Source organism: Symphodus melops (assembly GCF_947650265.1).
Source record: "Symphodus melops genome assembly, chromosome: 10".
Lineage (NCBI taxonomy): Eukaryota > Metazoa > Chordata > Actinopteri > Labriformes > Labridae > Symphodus > Symphodus melops.
In genome coordinates, this window is record NC_136700.1 from 6947293 (window position 1) to 6968873 (window position 21581).

Genomic DNA, 21581 nt, shown 5'->3' on the forward strand with positions numbered 1-21581 from the left:
ACTCACCTATAAGCAAAGTTGTACTATTTATCTTCCAACACTAACTGAAGTGACATCATTTGAGACTTCATATAACTCTCTCTCTTTGGAGCCACAAAAAACATTTTCTCAAAAGCAGCATTCCTCTTTGTTGAAACTTTATTCATAATCTTCAATCACCAATCAATAGTGCATTCCCAGGCTAGCAGTTCAGTAAAACCGGTGATGGAGGCCTGTGATGTTTGGATGTTGAATGGAAAAAAAGGCTTCTTGGGAGCGAGGCGGGACAAAAACGCAGTCATAGCTTTGACGTCCCCAGCTTCATGTCTGTTGTTTTTTTTTTTTTTGTTACTCTCCTTGAGAGGATGATGGAGATCTGTGGCTGTGAGGAGCAGCTCTGCGCTCTGGTACGAGTTCCTCAGAGTTTTCATCCACTCCTGCGTCTCACTGTGCAGAAACAGAAGAGCCGGTTGTTGATCCCTTTGACGGAAAGGGACATCAATAGAAATACCAACAAATACAGACAGTCACGAAGCAGCTCTGCGGAGGAGCTTTTAATAAAATTCTCTTTTCTATCTCTTGCTTTTCTTCTCCAGTGATAAAGTTATTAAGTGAAGTAAAGCTTTTCACAACCATTAAACTTTCGTTTTTTTTTTTTTTTTTTTGTACATTTGTATCATATATTCACAAAAACTACTCTGACGTTTGACAAACATTTACCTCAAATGACATCAAAGCAAAAAAGAGCAAAATAACACAGCCAGTTTGACTTTTCTGTTTCTTTTTTTTTTGTGCTTTTTCTTGTTTGTTTTCAAAGCTACACTCAAGGAGAGATATGGTGTCTCTGTTTTGTTTTTTTTTGCACACACAGCATGGTTCCAGCTCTGCCATTAAGGGAGAACTGATGAGCCTGACATGAACCTATTCTTTAAGTGCAGCTACTTATCACCTAGTCGACCCGTAGCACATGCTAAGCTAGAATGACTTATAGCCCAACAAGACAAAAACAAGATGGCAGACTGGTGCCGTGGAGAGACCACCACGGGAGGAGACCGATCCCCGAGGGGCTCGTGAGTGAGTCGACTCAGCCCAGGCAGCCATGGAGACAGAGCCTGCAGGTGCCATTCCTCACTGCTGTTGTTGTGTTTTATTTGCTCTGGGACACCAGAGGAAGCGAAGAAGAAGAAGTAGAGAGGCACATTAAGAGCGAGGAAGGCTTCTGCATCTGATGTTTCCAGCTGAGAGGTGCTGATAAAATTTCATTTTTTTATCCTTAAAGTGACAGGGGTTTTCTCACTAATTCTCTGAGAGTGTTTTCTCAGTAAGGAGAATTTGTCTAGTAACAATTGGAAATAATGTATTTAACTGAGCAAGAACTATGAAACCCTGCATTTGGAGAATATTCAAAACGGCTTAATTTGTACAAGTTCCTTTAGTACAGATACACATTGTGTTTACACAATGTAGAGCTATGTTGTTTTCATATTTGACCTTTTGACCACTTTAGCTTTTTTCCCCCTTGTGTCTTTCTAATATCTCACTAACATGCTACTAGCTGTAGCTTCACACAAGCATACAGACAAGAATGTTGAAGATGTTTTTGCTGACTCATTGAGAGAGCAAATGGTTTGAGTCCTCAAAATGTCAAACTCCAACTAACAAGGTTGTCAGACAAATAAGCTTATAACTATTATTTGGTGCAGATGTACATTGTATGGAAGGAACTAAGCGATCGGGGCGGGAGCAAATCTCTGCTGCTCAGGCTCATAAATCTTGAGAAAAGCGCACGCAGAACGGTGGCGATTGTTTCAGAAGCTGATGAGTGCTTAAAGTCTGATTGGTGTGTCTGCTGCCGGAGTTACTTGGAGCTCCAGCTGCTGATGCTGGCCTACTTCTCCCTCCTCTGGAGCCTCTCTGTATCATGCCGGTCTCCTCAACACATGGTGCTGTCTCTCCACAGTCCAACTGACACACTAAGGTACTTATTTACCACCTCGTGGGTCGCTGGAAAAAGGGGGAGGGGCAATCTTCTACAGCACAATTCTTCGATTTCCCCCTTTTTTGAATTTCTCAAGCATTAAATTTATCTCTTATCTCTCACCTTGCAGAGGAAGAAGGTCACCCTAATTTCTAAAACATCTCTTATTTCTATTTATTTGATATCGCTTGTGCTGCTCGCGATCACAGGCTGTCACCACCTTCTGTGTTTATAAAGAGCAGAGAGATAAACTAGAGGCATGAGCAAACAGCGTGGCGGCATGCCATGATGGAAAAGCAATAGAGTGGATATAATCCCAATCCCAAACATCTGAAGTAACTCTCTGCAGCCGCACGTCACATGCAGGAGGGGAAAGAGTTTCATAGCATCAGAAAAGAAGGGAAATTTAGGTCATGCCATCACAAATCGTCAGTCCAACCTTCTGCAGAACAGCCTGTGGTAAAGCTGTCATAAAAGTAACGTTGGCATTATAAATAATTCGGCTTCACAAGTCACAAGAGAAGCAGCAGCAAATGATATATGTATCTTTTGACAGCTAGCCATGTATACCAGCAAAATGTGTTCTCATAGTGTTTCTAACACTAACGCTTAGTTGATCTGTACTAACATTACGTTGGTATGTGGGTAACACATTTCAAACACAATAAAGGAGGAAATCTTAAATGGCACACTCTTGTTGAAGAGCACTAAAGTTAAGTGCTAAAACATGGCGGTGTAGACTGCCAGGGTCCAGGACAGATGTGTGCGATTGTTTTCCCTGCATTAACGCTGCTGCCCAGAGACTCCTCTGTGTGTTATCGATGTGTCGGAAACCTACGGCATCAACGATAAAAGGTTGGACCTCCGTTTAGAAATCTTAAAGTGTTTCTCGCTATGAAACTTTGAAGTGGATTTCCATCCAGCCAACTGCGATGGAGGAACTCTGATCCCTTTGGCTATTTTCCGTTGTGACATCATTAACAGGAGAGCAGAGAGGGAGGCAGGATCATCGATAGTCCAAACAACACTAACACAGGACTCAGGAGGGGCAACAGACTGAAGACAGAAGTTTCCACATTAGCAGACTTGAATACAGCGAGAACCGCTGGATGTCTGCTTGCTGCAAGCTATGATGATGCTATGAACGACTGATTACTTACTACAGAGAACAATGAACACCAAAAGCAAAGTAAACCCACAAAAAACAGATAACAAGCAATTATAGTAGCCCTTGAATTGACAAAAAAAAAAAAAAAAAAAAAACAAGAAACATGTCATCCAGGAATAAAGTGAGAAAACAGAGCGATGGATCAAGTGTAGAGGCTTTTTCTCAATGTAATGATGGATTTCTCATGCTAGTCCGTCCAAAGTCTGGGCAAGGGTTCTGAGTGAGCCCAGTTGGAGAAAGATGTACAATCAAATTGGGCTATGATATGTGTCACACATACCCCTCACTGTTGCCTGCTTTCCTCCTGGAGTGGTCAATCTTCCCACCCCATCACGAGTTCCAAATAAGACGGAGAGAGAGAAGGCAGAGAGAAAGCAAGAGCAAGAAAAGCAGAAACTAAATGTATCTTATGTCTTTAAAACATTAACTAAAATACGCAAATGTCCATATTCATATGTATGTTTTGAAGCTCCTTTGTCATTCCACCACATTGACTGTTTTGCATGAGTATAATACAGCATTTTCCATGTTTTTTGTTGTTTCTTTTTTTTTTTTTTATGTTTGCTTGACTGTCTGCATCTTGGGAGGTGAAGCGCAGCACCTGAGGGAGGAAGAGGGGAGAAAAGAGGAAAGAGAAAGAAGGAAGGAAGGACGTCGGTTTGCAGACGGCTTTCGATATGTCCCAGGCTGTTTCCCCTCGCTGGGTGTTCGGGTCTGTCTCTTCTGTCTGCGGGCTGTGCTGCTGTCAGGCGTTTTTACAGGAGGTGGAGAGAAAAAGGGGGCTCATGGAGGGGACTTGTAGGGTCAAAGGTTTTGGGGGTGAAAAGGTGGAGGTTCAGCCCTGGGTCTCTTTGCCGCTTTCTCGTTCCCGCTGTCCGCTCTTGCTTATCTTCATCTCCGTCAGCTGGATGTACCGTAACACATTGGTGTCTGTGATGAGACAGAAAACAAGAGGTGAGGAAGAAAGGTTCAGTCGCATCTTTAATTTATCAAAAAAAAACCTCTTCTGGCGATGATGTTAAATCCAGTATATGTCAGAAAAAAGTCAATGACTTTGAGCTTTACAATGGATCAGGTTTTCAAAGAAAGAGTCACTTGTTTTCTCTTTTGATCGTTCAAAGTAATTCTCACCTGTGGGTTCGCGGTTCTTGGCATCACGCAGGTAGCGCAGGGCACATTCATAGTCACCCAGGTGATAGAAGGCGATGCCGGCTCGGTACATGGCCTTGAAGTGGTCTCTCTGGTGGCTCAGCACCTTCAAACAGTACTCCTTCACACGCTCGTAGTTCACCAGCTCTGACTGCAGAAGGCACGCTGCAGGAGGGAAGACAGGGAACGCGTTGTTTGAAAAAGAATTACAAATCTAGTGTAAGGTTAAAATTATTTTTTTTTTTCTGCTCAAACACCTTGAGCATGTCCCCGGAGTGTGAAACAAAGGCGCAGATATTTATTGCTGACATCTCATTCTGTGCCTTTTAATAGAGCCTCAGTGTAATTTAGCCTCCACAGTGATTCCTCAGGATGGCAGTGGGCTGACTATAAATAGCCAATTCTAATGTCTCACAGTGTGCAGACGACACAAAAAAAAAAAAAAATCGTGCGAGCAGTTTGAGCCCTGGGGCAGGAGCGTAATGTCTCTACACGCAAAAACAGAAGAATGGGAGAAATCACAGCCTGAGTATGGTGGACTACAAACTGCAAGGGTGCTTAAGTTGCACCCCTCTGACTTAGCGATATTTTTTTTTAAGCAAGAGGGTAAAGAAAGTACCAGAAAAATAAGAAGGATGCTGAGACAGAGTGAGCGAAGCGACAGATACTGAGTCAGAGAGAGTCGAAACCTGAGCAGTGTGGTACTTAGAAATGGCCAAGAAGTGCCACAAAATTGTATTTTATTGTCATAATCAATCCTATCGACGCGTCTTGCAGCAGCACTTTGCTTAGGTTGGAATAACTTCATTAGTAAAGACACACAAACGAAATCACACAAGGAGCTTTCAGTTCACCAAGGCTTTTAAAAAAACCTGCTGATGGATCAGATATCTGATCCCTAAAACAATAATCTTCTGATGATCACAAGCACTCCAGGTTTTTCTTCACTTCTACTCAGTGTTTTCTTTGTCATCACTCCCTCCTTCCCTGCAGTGTCTCCATCTATCAGAGGATTTATCAAAGATGATTTCATTTTATCCCTCCTTGTACTTCTGCTGCCCTTTCCTGCCTGTTCTGTCTCCTCCTTTCCCTCCCTCTCTTCTCTGAGCCTGCCCTTGTTACACAGACACTTCTGTGAATAACATGAGTCAGGCACTATTAGCCGAGAGGCAGGGTGAGTCAGGAGTGAGAGACAGAGGGGGAGGATTTGGGGGAGGTTGGGGGGGGGGGGCATGGCTGCAGTAGAAGGGGGAGGAAAATATGAATGTGTGGAGAAGAGGAGGTGTGAGCTGTGGGAGTCTAAAGGGGTGAGGAGTGTTTGAAAAGCAGTTAGTGGTCCTTCAGGTGTCCTTTCACCCCGAACCTCAGAAACAGACGGTGGATGGTCGGGCCTTGCCCGTCAACAAGCCGAGTGCAAAACACTAAATAATTCATGGTGGACTTTAGGGGCCGGAGCGATTCAATAACGATCAATGTGTTTTGGTGTGTAGTGGCTGAAGTTGCTCGTGTGTCTGCTGGGTGCAGGCAGAATATTGCGTGTGTTGTTTGTGTGTTTGTTTGTATGTTTGTGAGTGACTGCCTCCGGCCTCACAGCTGTACTCATGAACTTTAACCTGAAACAGGCAATTAAAACAGGGGGGATGGTTCTCTGGAGACACATCATTTACACCGTCTTCAACTAAACCTCAAGTAATTAAAAAAATACTTTTTATTATTATCCGTAACGTCTTAAGTACAATCATCAAAACTATCAAGGGACAGCATGGCCTATCCTAATAACATGCTCCTTAGATTTATGACAAATACAGAATGAAGGTAAAACAATCATATCACTTTTTAATGGAAAGGTTTTTTATGTCTTTTCATAAAAAAGGATCGTTTACAATATTATTAGCAAAGTTTAAAAAAAGCGTATACACAAATGTGCCTGTAAACGGTGAGGAGTGTGGTCTCATGAGCAGAGGTTTTCTGGGTTTAGGTTTTCTGTTTCAAAGGAGAAACCTGGAGCACTCTGAAACCAGGTTACTGTTTTGATTGTGAACGCTGATTTCAGTGATTTTTAAAGGCCCACGATCAACCGAAGTTTCATGGCAGATAATGAGAAAATAAAAAAAAGGAGAAAAATGGAACAAAAAATGCACAAAAACAACACGTCGAATTGAATCTGTACTCAGGTGAACATGTACCACTGTCTGAACAGATTCTCTTTGTGAAAATAGTTACATAATAATACCATGATCAGCAAACTGATCTCCTCACACAACATGAAAACCTTGATAATCAACCTTTTTTTTGCTGCGCTCATGACTCAGCTCAGACCAGAGAAGCAAGGTCAAACTGTCTTCCTGTCTTCAGTACAGTGGGAATCACCTCAGATGGCCTCCACCTCTCCTGCACACCTCTCCACTTAGACTCCACTCCTCCATTGGTTTTTACAACCGTCCAGCTTAGACCTGACTACTCTCTTCCCTCCTCTCGCCCATCAGTCCTGGCCCTGCAGCAGTGGACCTGAGAGGAGCTTTCAGAGGATTCAGTTACAGTCCATAATGGCTTAATGGCTGACGCAGTTAGAGAGTTCACTGGCACTCACACACTAACACACAAGCCTGGTATTAGAGACACACACACACACACACACACACACACACACACACACACACACACACAGTGCATACAGCAGATACACAGTTACCATGGGCAGTAGGAACCCACATATCCACAGTAACACAGTTAAAGGAAAACAAACATTCGGGCGTAGACACAGGATGGATGAACGCTGACAAAAGACGACTTAGACACAGAATCACAAACAAGAGGACTTCGAATGAGGTTTTTGATGAAACAATGCTTATAAAGATTCATGACTGTACAAAATACACACTTACACAAACAAAAAAAAGCAGTGTGCACAAGTGATGACTGGCCGGCCGCACCCCTTCTGGCCCATTAGGCAGATGGATGGCGTGCCAGAGGAAATGTAGTGTGTGGTGAGATGCATTAAGGGTGTGATAATGACGGGATCATGGGAGCTGGTGGGGCAGGGACACAGACAGACAGAGGCTGCATAAAAAAAGAAGCCCAACAATATCTCTGGAGCCAAGTTGTCCCACAAAGACACACGAGTCGTAAGGACTGGAAACGGTGTGCTCTTTATGAAGTGTGGCGAAGAGCGAGGATGTGTTACGTGTCTATTGCAGACATTTTACAGAAGCAGCAAGTATTCACCCACTGGTAATAATAATAATAAAATTCATAATAACAAATTTGATTTGTATAGCACTTGACATTCGAAACAGATAGCGTTTTACCAAGGCTTCCAAAGTTTAGCAACAATATTTTAATAACTTAATATTACATAAACAGAAAACTAAACTGTCCGTCAACTCAAGCAGGATCTGATGCTGAACACTTTTTTGTGCCAATTCCTGAAATATGAGGATTTATATGAATGTTAACTGATGTTCAATCTTTGGATTTTGGGGTTTTTTAAGTGATGGTTGGGTAGAGAAAGCAAATGCCACCTTGGGCTCTGGGGAATTATAATGAAACTTTTTTCTTATTTTTAGACAAAATGATAAAGCAATTAAGCAGGGCAATAATTGCAGAAACAGCCACAGGCTTAATAAAATGAGGAATGACAGCGATTAAGGACACAGTGCATCATATCACTGCTGTTTTAGTGTCCGCGAACAAGATCCTGAAACCCTGCCAGCTTCATGGCTCAGCTGCACTTGGACTCCTCGTTGTATAAGAATGATTCCTCCTGTGATATGAAAAGAAAATGGGATGATTTTGATTTGAATAAAACGCGTTATTCCCACAGCTTTTTATTGGTACAATGGTACACAAGATGAGAGAGGAGGAATAATGGGATGTGACAGAACAAAGGAAATTAGTGGTGCAGATAAAACAGATTTGTTTCAGTGAGGGACAGAACAATGAACAGGGACTGGGATACTGACTTTGTGTGGGACTATAAGGGGGAGAAGAAAAACATCCAGGTATAAAAACTCTCCATGAGAGTGCGTGATTCCATTGCTCGTACGTCGAATAGTGCAGTGAGCAGAAGTGGTTAACACATGCTAAGGAACCCCACTGGATGGACTGAAGCGTCATGTCAGTAAAAACAGATCCTGCACATAGACTCGCTTTCATTTAGCTGACAGAGCACCAAAGCCGAGGGGGAGTAAAGGAAAGAGAGATATGAGCAACAGAGTGAGAGAGAAAAAGACAGGAAGCTGAAACAAAACAAGAAAGACGGGTGAGGGGAGGAAAAGGACAGAGACGGATACTGACATAATAAAGTTCAAACAGCGCTGAGGTGAATAAAGACACTTTACATGTTCTCCAAAGGCATATGTTCTTAACTCTGCCTCTCCATCACCTCATCTTCCCTCAGGACCCGCATCACCACCCCCCCTCTCCTGTCCTTCTTCATCACACCAGGCACGACACCACCATCCGGCTAATTTAAAGCCACTCGTGGCCCTGCTGATTAGTCTGCTGTCCATCAACTTGTAATTAGCTCTGCGGAAAGATAATGGCAGATGGAGAGACCCGTCATTCTCACAGGTTTCTTTCGCACGCACACACACACGCACACACACACACACACACACACACACACACACACAAGCCTCCATCTTTGACCCTCGTCCTTCACTGGTCTTACACCCTACATGACTCCTCTCACCTGTCACTGTCTTCCCTTCACTAACAGATGGACAACAGTGAAGACAATTTAATTGATATGTTTTCATAGTCGCTCATAAACATGACGTAACAAACATCGTCTGATCCCACACGCTGACGTCACAGCTCTCGGACAGTGTGGCGGCTCTCTCCAGGCCCACTAAGAATAGCTCCACCCAAAGCATTTTCTCTGTTATTAACAGGGACAGGGCTTCGACTCCTGGCTTGTCTGCACTGACATGACACAGCATTTACTCAACCTTAACCTGCCGCCAGCTGCTCTCCATTTGAGAGCTTCTTTTTCAATCTTTAAACCTCATTTTGTAGCTGTTGAAGGGATTTGTTATACCTAATGTTGATTTGTGGAAGCTGCCACTCCAGTAATGAAGCAGATGAGTCTTTAAATGTCTTTTTTATCACTCAAAGTGTGACATGAGGAATACAAAATAGGCTCTGTTTTCCCTGAGAGGAAATCTACTTGATGACAGCTTTGATTTATTATTACACAGATAAAAGCTCATCTCATGTCTTAAAACCAGCGATAAAGAGTATTTCTTTGTGTGTCACTGGAGCGGAAGACTAATGCAGCTCCATATGGTGTCAAATCAAAGAAAGCCTCATAATTACTCACTCTTGTTTGACTGTGAGCGCCTCCACAGGCCCCTATGGGGGAGTCAGAAATGTAAAGTACAGGGACAGAGTTAGTCACTGACTACTATCAATGAGTCTGACTTCTGTGGAGGAGTACAGACTTTAAGAGCATCCACTGAGTCGAGTCTGTAGTTCATAGTAGATAATGTACATTTGTTTGTTCTTTAATACTGCAAGAGTTGGGTTAAATAAATAGAACAACATTCAGGTTGGATGGGAGGATGATACCATTCCTTGTATATGTACAGTTATACTTAAAATCAGGGATTTGAGGAGTTTCTATGAAAGGAATTACAACTCCAACTCAAATTTACAACGGAGAGATGAACCTTTTTAATGGCTCAGTTTCCTGTAGTTAAAGTCCGAATGAAACCTGATGAAGACAGTATTTCTAAACTAACCTGCTGCTTGTAACCTATGACAGCTAAAGCATCCTGTGAATTTAAAGCCACATAGTCAACAGTGACAAAAAAAAAAGTTTCCCTTTTAATGTACGGTTGTAATTCTAACTTCTATGTCATTTTCCTTTTTCTTTCAACTACCTTCTGGTTGGCATGTTGACACCCAGGCTTTCAGATATGGACACCACTGATCCTGGGAGTGAAGGAAAACAAAGAAGCCAGATAGAGTCTAATTTCTGTGTTGTAGGATCTTGTCTAGGCAGAGCTCATGTTGGTTCCGAGGGAGCGGAGATGTTTGAATCATACAGTCAGGATAGCTCAGTAGTCTCTTACTTCAGTTGTCAACCTGCCACAAGTCCCATGTTTCACCTTCCTCGGTACACACCCTACTTCATTGTTCTGCTCTCCTAAAATAGTCGCTGACTCAGGATTAATGCTCATCTACTTAAATATTAATACAAGTGAGGAAGCCATCGTCTCTATGAGTTCACCAAAGATGAGATCATTTAATGCTCTCTGTTGCACTCTGCAGTTTTCAGACCTTAAGCTGTACTATAAGTCTGTGCTGCTGAGGGTGAGGGGTCGTTGTGAGGTTTCTTGATACACTAAAGAGAATGAAGAGCTGTCCATGAACTCGTGACTTCATTGAACTCATTACGACTTATATTCTCATTTCATATCCTTTTGTCTCCGTGGTCCAAGGAAGACTTTCTTGATCATTTTTGCTCTCATGAGTATAAACAGCCGTTCATACAGTAGATAAGTGCAGTTTCATAAGGCATAAAATAGACTTTTATTGAGGCATAGACATAATGTCATTGTGGCCCTTAGATGGGCTTTAATCTGATTGGTGCGGTCATTTTTGGACACTCAGCAGACTTTTGCCCACAGCTCTGTCGATGCTTCCCCTCTGTCTTCTATTTCTTTGATCAAGTCTGATCGTACGGAGCATTGGAAGGTATAAGTAAAGTAAAAAGGCAGTTAAAGCTAATACTCATCCACTTACTGCATTTTTTCAGGTTTCTTTGGATGATTTGTCTGTGGCATAGCTGTGAGAAACATGCTCTGTGCATTAAACTGGTAACAAGACTGATGAGAGGGTCTCTGGAGAGGTCAACAGAGAAATGTGCCAAATGGTTTGGCTCAGACTCTTATGAAGTCAGCCATTATTATTGCAAGGTAGTAAACCTTTCCTATAAGTGCATGAAGAAAATGAATGGCTAAAGCATGAACTTTCTTAATATAAATGATCATCTATGCACACTCTAATATGTAAATACTGTAAAAATAACTACCTCATGTTTACTTCATCATCCTTATACATTACTCACCACTGCACTATTATCTTATTCAGTCTTGTACACATTAGTGTTTAATTTACTGTTTTTATTTTTTTCTAGTTGTTATTATTTAATGTTTACATTGTACAGCGAGAGCACAGTCTACCGAAGTTAAATTTCATGTGTGTTAAACATATATGGCCAGTAAAACTGATTCTGATTTGCGGAAATGATACAGCCACGTGTTAGCAGCTTTCTGTGTGTGAAATAAAGTCACGGCTGCAAAACAAAAAAGGATGCAGGTCAATGAGTGGACAACCATCAATCTATATAATCAGGATTTCTGATCAGTTGAGTCAATGATAACAAGCCGTCATTACATCGACACCTTTAAAACAATGTATTTGCTCATAGTGAAACAGCTGCCGAATACAGAAATTGTAAATTGTAAAAAAGCTGCTGTTTAAAGCAGGAAGTGAATTTATCCACTTATTTAAAAACAAATAAATTAAATCTGTAAGTGTTGGTTTAGATGGGAAAGTTGAAAGTTAAAAATGGGAATGCAATCATCACATACATGAGCAATGCCACTAAAGAGAGAAAATATGGGTCCTAAATCAAAATAATACATGACATGCGTGTAGATTAAATATGTTCGCAGTTGTTATCTTGTTGTTACAGTTGTTGGGATTTAAAAGTCACTTTTTTTTTCTAGTTTAGTTTTGTGTTTTCTCGGAGCGGGCTGTCATTCAGATGTCATATTGAGATGAAAACAACTTGTCACATTTGGAGAACAGCAGTGAAAGGAAACATGCCTTGATCTGCATTTTATTTTTGGACAAAGTGATTCAAATGTGTGCTGCTTTTACATAAAAAAAAAACATTTTTCAAAGAGTTCAAAGTAACTGTGGATGACTTTTAGTTGTGAGTTCATCCTTATGTGACCATAATAATATACACGGAGTCATTTCATTCATTGTTAATATGAGTTTTTCTTATAGAAGAGGTAAAATATAACAATGTTTGTTTGATCAGATTTGACAAAATTGTCATCAAAGTACAGGTAACCCTGCATCTCTGATGAACTGGATCAGCCAAACATGCTGAACACAATCTTTCTATTTCACAGCCGCTTATGAGTTTTCAATGTCAACCCCCAGCTGAGCATGTAATGAAGCGTGTCAAGCCAAAGCAGGCTGCGTAGGGAGAACTCAGATAGTGACCAACATGGCTCTTTATCAGCACGAGGCTCTGTGGATAAATATAAACAGCCAATTGGTTTACTCTGCAGTGGCCACGGAGACAAGGGTGTTGGATATGCGCAAACAGCTTCAGCAAATTGTCATTACTGATGGCTTACAGAGGATAAATATTCTGCATTTCTCACTCTATCCTTCACATGCTCTCTGACTCTCTCTCTCTCTGAGGGTGTCAGAAAAGGGCATCTGTTTCTGTTTCCTCTCAGCTGATGCCATGACTTTCAACTAGGAGCTAAAAACAGCTTTGACAGACACTTTTAGCCTTTCCTTTGCATTGTCAGGCAACATCAAATAATTATCCAGGAAAAAAATCTAATGCATTCCTCATAACACATTGCAAATGTAAACAGGAAAGAAGGTTAATTTTACTAAAAAGCATTTAAATAAATCCTTTAAGGAGCATGATCTAATCATTTCCTTGTGGTAAAATCTTCAGTATACCTTTTTCAAACTGATGTGCTCTGATCCACAATCCACTGCTTCAAGCTGTTTGATAAAATCAACCAAACTTTACATGAAAAGTTCATTTCTATTTATTTAAACTGTATGTAACGTGAACAAAACTATAAACATGAGTTCTGCCTCGCATCAGCATCTGATCACTGTCACTGTACGCCTTCTGACGTCAGCATGTACTTCTATTTTCATTCTGTTTGCTTGATCTGGATTGTGTTGACGTTGTGTTCTTGTGGTTCACTGTTTTTAGTTTTTTTTTCTTGTCCTGGCTTAATTTTGTTACAAAACTGAAATTGTACCAACTTTGTGGACATTAACTCAGCTTCTGTTTAAAATGAGATGAGACAAAAGGCAGAATAAAAATATTAGCTTATTGCCTTCATGTCCTCTTTTTCTGACTCACTCTCTCTCTCTCTCTCTCTCCTGAGACTTCGCCTGTCCACTCTCTTTCCTTTTCCTCCTGACAGATGACTGAATCTTATTTACTCTTGTGACAGGAGTCATTGGGGTCTGTCAGGACTCTGATATAAATCAGTTTGGTCTGGATTGGATTTCTCAGCATCCTTCCCCTCACAATGTATAAAAAACTCCCCAAACTGTTCCTTCACTAGAAGTCGCGTAGGCAAGCATTTTCCCCGTCTCCATCCTCACTTACTGTATATCACTCTCCTCTACAGCCGCACACTCCCTCCTCTGTGATACAATCCCGTCATATCTAAGAATTCTGTCCAGTTTTAGCTCCCTTGGTTTAACCCCATCCCCCATTTTACCCACTGCATCTTTTCCACTGGCTCACCCCTTCCCCCACCCCACCAAATCTCTCTCCCTCTTTCTCATATGTGAGCTAACACAGGGAGGAAGGGTACAGTGTGAGTGGTACAGTAAAGGGAGTGCCAGTCGAACACATGACAGTAATGCAATGCCATCTGCAGCCCTGGCACACAACGCTCCGACAACTCTCGTTCTGCTCCATCCACTGCTCTGATGGCACACACAGAGGGAGTAAAAAACACCTACCAAACCCCCCCCCCATCCGCCTTCTCACCCTTGCATGGGATCTCTTTCCCTCCTCCATCCTTCTCCGAGCACATTGCACTGCTTCTGTCCAAAGCACCAGGCATGTCCTTTTCCTCTCCCAGCCCTGCTTTATTCTCATTTTAACCCCTTTAGCTTCCATTTCTTCTCTCCAAACCCTTTCATCCTCCATCTCTACTTCTGCCTTCATCTCACGAACTCCACCATGTCCTCCTGCTGACAGAGCTGGAAGAAGATGAAAGCAGGGAGTTTTCTCTTCTGCTTTTGTGAGCAGGCCTTGACTGTTAACTAGCGGCAGGTTACAAAAGACTGCTGAAATGAACCGGTTCCACAGCACTGATTTAATTCTAATATAGCCCCAACCTCCTCCATCTGAAGCAAGGTTGGGCGTAGAGGCGGTGGTGGGTCTTCAGAGCTGTTGAAAGAGTGCAGAGAGATCACCACAGCTCGATGGGTTGTGATATATGAGGAGGACTGCGCTTTTATTTTCTTCAGCAAGGAGTAGATGTTGGTGCCAGCAACAGGCTCATTAAATCTGCAGTGAAGGGCCAGTAATTGCATGTCATGGTTCAAAAGTTCATTGATGGCCTCGGTGAAATGTTCTTGAGGCTCTGAATACAGTACATATGATGGGAAACATGTTTACACCTGCTGTAAACACATGACCTGTGCCTGGCTATGTTACTTACAACCAGAAGACCCCAAGCAGGAAATAACAGGCTTTCAATTCCTGCCTGGTTCAAATACTCAAAACATTTACATCATGCTTAGATTGTTTTCATTAATCATGATGATATACAATGATATGAATCACTGCCTTTCTTAATCATTAAAACACACACACACACACACACACACATATTTACATTCAACCCATATATAGTAAAAATGCTGCAATACGAAATCTCTTTAAGTACCCTGAGAAGTACAAGAAATAGGACCGTTTTTAAAAGCAGCTCATTGTGCTCATTATTCCCTTTTTCAAGACTATGTGTTTGCCTGTCAGAACAAGCTTTGATTGACAATCTCCTTTGTTTTGATGTGCATGTGTCAGGCTCTAATAGCACATGTGACAAACAGCAAAGTGCAGCCCTTTATGTTGGAGGCGTCAGAGGAAGAAGCAAGAAGCTCTGTCATATGTAAATCCTTTATTACAAGAGGTCACTGAGTGACGACTTTCTAAACGCTTCTTTCCAGATCATAGTTATCAGTTGGCATGCAGTGTAGCTCTTCCTAGAGAGGATGCACCAATGTGTTGTGGCAAAGCTCAACACCCAAGGATAAAAGAAGAGATTGATGATTCGATTTGCATTCAACCAAACACAACACCTGTTAGTAATGAAGACACACTAATGATTAGTTTATGGAATTATCATTCATACCTTGTATCAGTGTTAGCACCCCTAATTCAAATACTCTGGAGGTAAAGTTTACAGGTTCATAAATGACAACATTTCAATGTTTATTTATTTATTCTACTTTATCCATGTTTAAAATAAAATTAAAAAAAATAGCAGATTTTTGTGGATAATATTTTCATTGTCTTTCACAATATTATTTGTAAAATGCAAAAGGTTTTTTTTTTTTTTTTTTCTAAATCAGACCAATAAAGTCTGAATAACAGGACCTTCATTTTCACTGTGTTGTCATAGGCTCTGAGCTCCAGGAAGGATGTTAGAATATCAAAAGTCTTTGTTTGGGTTTTCTGGCCTGTCAAACCCCTCTGCACTAACTACTCGGAAACAAAACGTTTTTAGCAGCATTACTGTCACGTCCCAATAACTGTGCCTGAGGCCATATTTAACATATTGTGTTTCCCTGCAATGCAAGATACAAACTTTAACAGAACGGTGTACTGTCTGCTAATAACCTGTGAAGAAATGTCTTATACAATTGGAAATATCAGAAACATCATCAGAAACATTATCAATATCAACTCACAATTTTAACTCCTTGTTATATTAGCTCTGGATCTATGTAAGTACAGCATTTTTAATTTGTGTTTCATTTGCAATTTTCCAAAAACGTGGTAAGTGGGAGGAAGTTGCTTTATCATCATTATGGCAAGCGCTTGAAACACCAGTTGGCGGCATGATGTTACAAAACATACAATTTCAGACTCCTCCTGCTGTGTCTCTCCTAAAGCACTAACTTATGACTCATCCACACATAGTGCTGGTCAGGAAGAACAAAGAGAGATTTCAAGCAGATATCAGATCAAGCAGGAGTTAAAAAAGTCAGATTGATCCTTCTCACATAAGGATAATTCTCTGTACTCTTTCGAATGTCTATTTGTAGTGAATCAAACTTATTATAGCTTCTGCGATGATGCCCACAAGCCGGTCTGCGAGCTATTTGAGGAAATGTTTCCTCTGTGCCTCTTCATGATCGATATCAGGAAAAAGAGCATACAAAGTACAGCCACATCTGTTATTTCTGTATTTGCCTCTCAGTGTGCTCGAGGTGGGTGGATGGATGACTGAGGCGGACGGGCAGGAAGTCCGCTTGTAGCCAACATGTTGCCCCAGTACTGTGAACTGGAGGCATGGCGAGTGGTGGTGCTGGTGTAACCCATTTAGAAACAGCCCAGCTGGGACTTACAGACTCCAAGTGTCTATATAAGAAGGCCACAAGACAGCCATCATCTTTTGACAGAACCAGGTACTCATAACCCTGATTCTCTTCTCTTTCATCAGTTCCACTTCTTTATGGAACCTCATAAAAACGTCCTCATTCGCCAGCTTCTTTTCCACCATATTTATCTTGTTTTTATGTCCCTGACGCCTCTCTTTGCTCTTCTCTTCTCCTCCAAACTTTATTTTTCCTCCTCATACTGTATATCTTTTCATTCTGTGTTTTGTACCAGTTTACTGAGCAGCTGGAAGAGTTACTCAGCACTCAGTAAAAAAAAATAAAAAAAACATCTTACTCATCGACATCTCTTGAAGTTGCTGACAAATAAACAAATGCTGTCTGTTACGATCTCTGTTGAAGTTTAAGGCAAGCCCAGTCATACACTGAAATCATGAGGAACGGGCAGTTTGTGTGGAAGAATAAAGCTGCACAAAAACTCAAGTGAAGTAATAGTATTTATAAATACTACTCTGCAGTACTTGAGTGACTAGATGGATTGAACAAATGCAATGAGGCAAAAGCTTGCCCTCATCACAACAAAGTCAAGAGGATGAGAAAATACATACACAAATGCACGAGCACTCACTAGTACGCTCCACTTCTACAAAATCAGCAAAGTCAGCAGAGGGTACGAAGAGAACGACAGGACGAGGAGCCCTGAAAGCACTCCACATCCCCCTACCACACACACACACACACACACACACACACACACACACACACACACACACACACACACACACACACACACACACACACACACACACACACACACACACACACACACACACACACACACACACACACACACACACACACACACACACACACACACACACACACACACACTGTCATCAGAAAGACAGACAACCAATAAAACAGCAGCTCCTTCATAACCATGATCAGCATTTGCCCAGTGGGATTCTGGGTAAGGTGGAGGCGTACAACGAACACCTGCAGCTGGATTACTACAGTGTACACACCGTGAGTCACTGCTTCATTTCAGTCAGTGACACAGTTGTTAATGTTTTACCCTGTCCTCTCTTTTGCTAAATGAACATTGGTTTTATTTGTAATAACACACAGCCACAACAATGATCACAGTCACATGTTTGAGAATAACAATTTATGATGGTTTAATGTTGAATTCTGGAAAAGACAAATCTTATGTGGTATAATGTGGAGACTTTTTCAGTCACTAAACAGTTACAGATATCAGGGGAAATAAAAGGTGAACACACGTATCAGTATCTTGAATAAGGAATATGGATATCTTTCTCGCGTGTGCATGTTCCCTCACGCTGCTGTTAGAGGCTGCAGCAGTGAGGGGAGGGTACGAGTCGTACTAATACAACCATAGGGAAAAGGCCTAGTGATGGTTGCCATGGTAAATATGGCACCCTGTCGCGTGCTACTGTAGCATTCCCTTCCTCCCCCCTTTTATTCACTGCTCTCTACTATTCCTCTCTACGCCTGATTTTCTTCTCTTGCACAAGATCACTTGATTACTGTTTCTTTTTTACTTAATGCCATGTTCACCATTCTGCTACATCTTCACCAAATCCAGATTTTCCCTTCCTGTTTCACTCCTCTTTCCCTTCCCTCCCCCATTCCTTCTTCACGCCACGGTGGTGTCCCTGCAGGCTCCAGAAAGGCCCTGAACGCTGTGCAGAACAGGGCGACCTTCAAAGCATTATGACAGGCTGATTGGGTGGCACCTTGGACCGCAACGAGACACGACATCCCCAGCTCATCAGTTCAGTTCAGTTTATTGCCATTTGCAGCATAAAAACCATATTGGAAAACATGTGCAAGAGACTCGTGTAAGACTGATGACACAACATCCCCGGATTCACGAGTGTAGGGATGTATCACAGATGCAATAATAATGTGATGTACGTGTTGTGTTGGAAGGAACAACATTCATCACGATCAGCTGTTCACACTGCATACAGATACAGTCATAATTCACTTTTTACAGCAAACATACATCGAATGTGTATTATTAATAATACATTGCATCACTGCAACTGTATTGTGGATTTTTATTCATACAGTAAATTATGAGTTGTCAATATTTCCCTGTTAAATTAACACTGTGGAACAATAAATGACATTTTGAATCTCTCTAAAAATCAAACTAAAGCAGTTTGAAGTGACGACAAGACACACTGTATTGTTGAATAATTATCTTACTGTTGCTCATATATGTATATATTTAATGTGATTTTTTTTGTACATTGAGACACTTTGTACATTGCTCAGTTACTGAAGACAAATCCCTTGTGTTTGTGTGTGTGTGTGTGTGTGTGTGTGTGTGTGTGTGTGAGAGAGAGAGCAAACGTGAACATTGCATACATGTGTTTGAGCATATTTACATGAAGTGAGGAGCTGCTTGTAGTACACTGTGTAGAGTACAATAAGGGAGCGTAATGAGCTAAGCCATCACAGTTCACCTTTGGTAAAGTCACTGTTAAGTGGTGCCATAGACACAGGCTTACATCATCCCCTGGATGATTCAGAGGGTGATTTCTCGCCTCACACTTATGAAATGTTGACGTTACAATACAACAACTTGGTGAACTTATTAGACCTATTGTCATTATGCTATTGTCTCATACATATATAGTAGGCATTGCAGGCTGCTTTTGCCTTCATTGTTTTTTTGTCTTTTGTTCTCAAGATTAAGGAATTAGAAAAAAAATTGCAAACCCAAAAGACAAGTATTGAATAGCATTGATAAGATGAGTTCAGTTAATGTGAAACTGGGTTAAATAGCTGATTGGGTTAGTGTGTGCACATCCCTTGTGTTCTCCATTAAATGAGCACATTGTAGCCTACTTTCATTCCTACGTCCTCCCATTTGCCCTGACTGGTGTTATTCATCTGCAGTTTAAACTACAACCTAAAAACTCGTTTGTAACTCGAAATGAACAATAGTGTCACCGATACAATAGACTAGACTACTTGAAGGATATATGCGATGCGGGGATGTACCGGTGCTGCTCACCTGTCAGGCTGTCGTAGCACTCGATCTCGGTGCTCTCCACGGATCTCCGCTGCTCCTCGGTCAGTTTGGCCGACGCTTGGTTCAGCAGGTTGACTTCGGATCCCGTCGTCCCGTCGACAACATGCACCCCTTTGAGTTGCAGCAGCGCCCGGTGGTACTTGCCGATCGCCTCCCGAAATTTCTTCTCCTTATAGCAGCGATGACCCTCCACCTTGAAGTCGATGGCTTTCTGGATCTTTGCCTCCATCTCTGCTTCAGCTGAGCCGACTCGAAGCCCGCCGCCGCTGTCTATGCCGGCGGCTGCTGCCAGGCTCCGGCCACCGGTCTCTGGGTAGCTTTTTATGCTCTTTATCTGGTGCTGTTTGGCTTCCATATCTCTCAGTGAAAGCGGCTGGAGCGGGCCATGGTGCTCAGACACGAACGGGTGTTTTCTTGGGGAGGACTGGAGCAGCGTGCTGTGCATAAAGGATGCGGTATGGAGCGGCGATTACGGCTGAGCAGGCGGTGGCACCAGAGAGAAGACAAGCTTTGAGGGGGGGGGGGAAACAAGAAACCCGCTTCAGAAACGTCTGCTTTCAAGAAATATTCAAGAAATGTTCACGATCTTTGCAATTATGAAGACGTAAATAAGACTAGGCTATAAAAAACGTCTGAAACATCCTCTATTGCACGACAGTCTGCTTGCAAGCCGCCGAAGAGCTTAGTCGTTCTGGTCTCGCGGAAGGATGCTCGTGCAGATCTCTATGGTAGCAACCCTCCGAGGCACGCGCAGCTTCAGCACCACAAACAGCACAGGCACACGACGGCCCCTCCCGCTCGGCATTGTGGGTAAAAAAAAAAAAAAAAAGAGAAGTCGTGAGGCGTTGCTGCAGTCCAGATTTTACATGACAAATAAAACGTGAAAAATATGCGATGTGTTTTCGTGAAAATTCTTTATTTATATTTAAAAATAGATGTATGGATAATTACATAAGAAGGCATAGCCTACCTCTCAGTCAGTGAATATGGGCATGTTTATAGGACCAACATGCTTCAGGGGAAAGGCTACCACTTATTTAGGCTACATACAAGGTTGCCCGATACTTACACTGAGAAATGACAACGATAGCGCTGTAAAAAAAAAAAAGATTACGTCACTCACTTTTTTTAAGTGACCAGTTGTCACCATCAAAAAGAGGATGCTACATTTCTTACTTGAACTGAAACCCCCTCTATAAACGTCAGATTGTGGTCTGACCGGAGCGCCTGATGATTTTAGCTGATAAGGTTTTCAAGGAGATGCAGACGGACAGCAGAAGGCTGCAGGGGCCAGAGAGAGGAGCAAGAGGAGAGAGAGAGAGAGAGCGACATCAAGGGGACATCACTGCAATTACATTTGAAGAAAAAGAGCAATGTATTTTGTCTTCAACGTTACTCTGCATCATTGTCCTCTTTAGTAGATTATAAATCAATGCTCTACGGTTTAATAAGCATATTGTTTGAGTAGCACAGTAAAGTCTTACCTGCGGACATCTTTGTCCTGAATCTGGCCTTTTTGTCAGTGAGTCATGTAAACTTTGTTGTTTTACATCTATACTAGATGTGCCATTCTGTGTAAAATCGCCTTCTGGGTAAAGCTGAGATTTCCATTAAAACAGCAAATGGAAACACATTTTTATTTATTTTTTCAACTTTAAAATCAAATAGTCAGTATCATGTGAGTGCAAAAAGCAGTTGTCCTTTGGGGTAGGGGTACAATACAACAGAAAATAGTAGGTATCAATTTACTCTCAGCTGTTCTTTGGACATAAATGTCTGCTAAATGAAGTTTTAACATTGTAGAATACCATATGTATCTGTTATTTGGAGGATACAAAGATGTAATTTTAATTGTCAGAAACAAAGAGCAA

At 41.8% G+C, this 21581-nt stretch overlaps 1 protein-coding gene across 2 annotated transcripts; it reads right to left on the minus strand.

The window, feature by feature from the left end:
- Positions 1-120: 120 nt before the first annotated feature.
- Positions 121-20529, minus strand: ttc9b (tetratricopeptide repeat domain 9B). 2 transcript variants are annotated; one of them, XR_013779939.1, is made up of 4 exons: positions 19693-20529; positions 4257-4439; positions 3406-4055; positions 121-426 (listed from the first exon to the last, which is right to left on the minus strand). XR_013779939.1 is itself a non-coding variant. In XM_079353612.1 (3 exons), the coding sequence occupies exons 1-3, from the start codon at positions 20153-20155 to the stop codon at positions 3961-3963; spliced, it is 741 nt and encodes a 246-aa protein (XP_079209738.1). In that variant the 5' UTR covers positions 20156-20529; the 3' UTR covers positions 827-3960. The 2 variants fall into 2 exon arrangements, 1 of the variants encoding a protein (XP_079209738.1); XM_079353612.1 differs by lacking the exon at positions 121-426 and having other exon boundaries at positions 827-4055.
- Between the last annotated feature and the right edge of the window lie 1052 nt (positions 20530-21581).

Bases quoted from the DNA above. Each gene is read 5' to 3' on its own strand.
- ttc9b (XM_079353612.1), bottom strand. From the start codon at position 20,155: ATGCACAGCACGCTGCTCCAGTCCTCCCCAAGAAAACACCCGTTCGTG. The intron at 4,440-19,692 runs GTGAGCAGCACC...TCCCTCCTGCAG, and splicing joins GTGCTACGACAGCCTGACAG to CGTGCCTTCTGCAGTCAGAG. The intron at 4,056-4,256 runs GTGAGAATTACT...GTCTCATCACAG, and splicing joins CAAGAACCGCGAACCCACAG to ACACCAATGTGTTACGGTAC.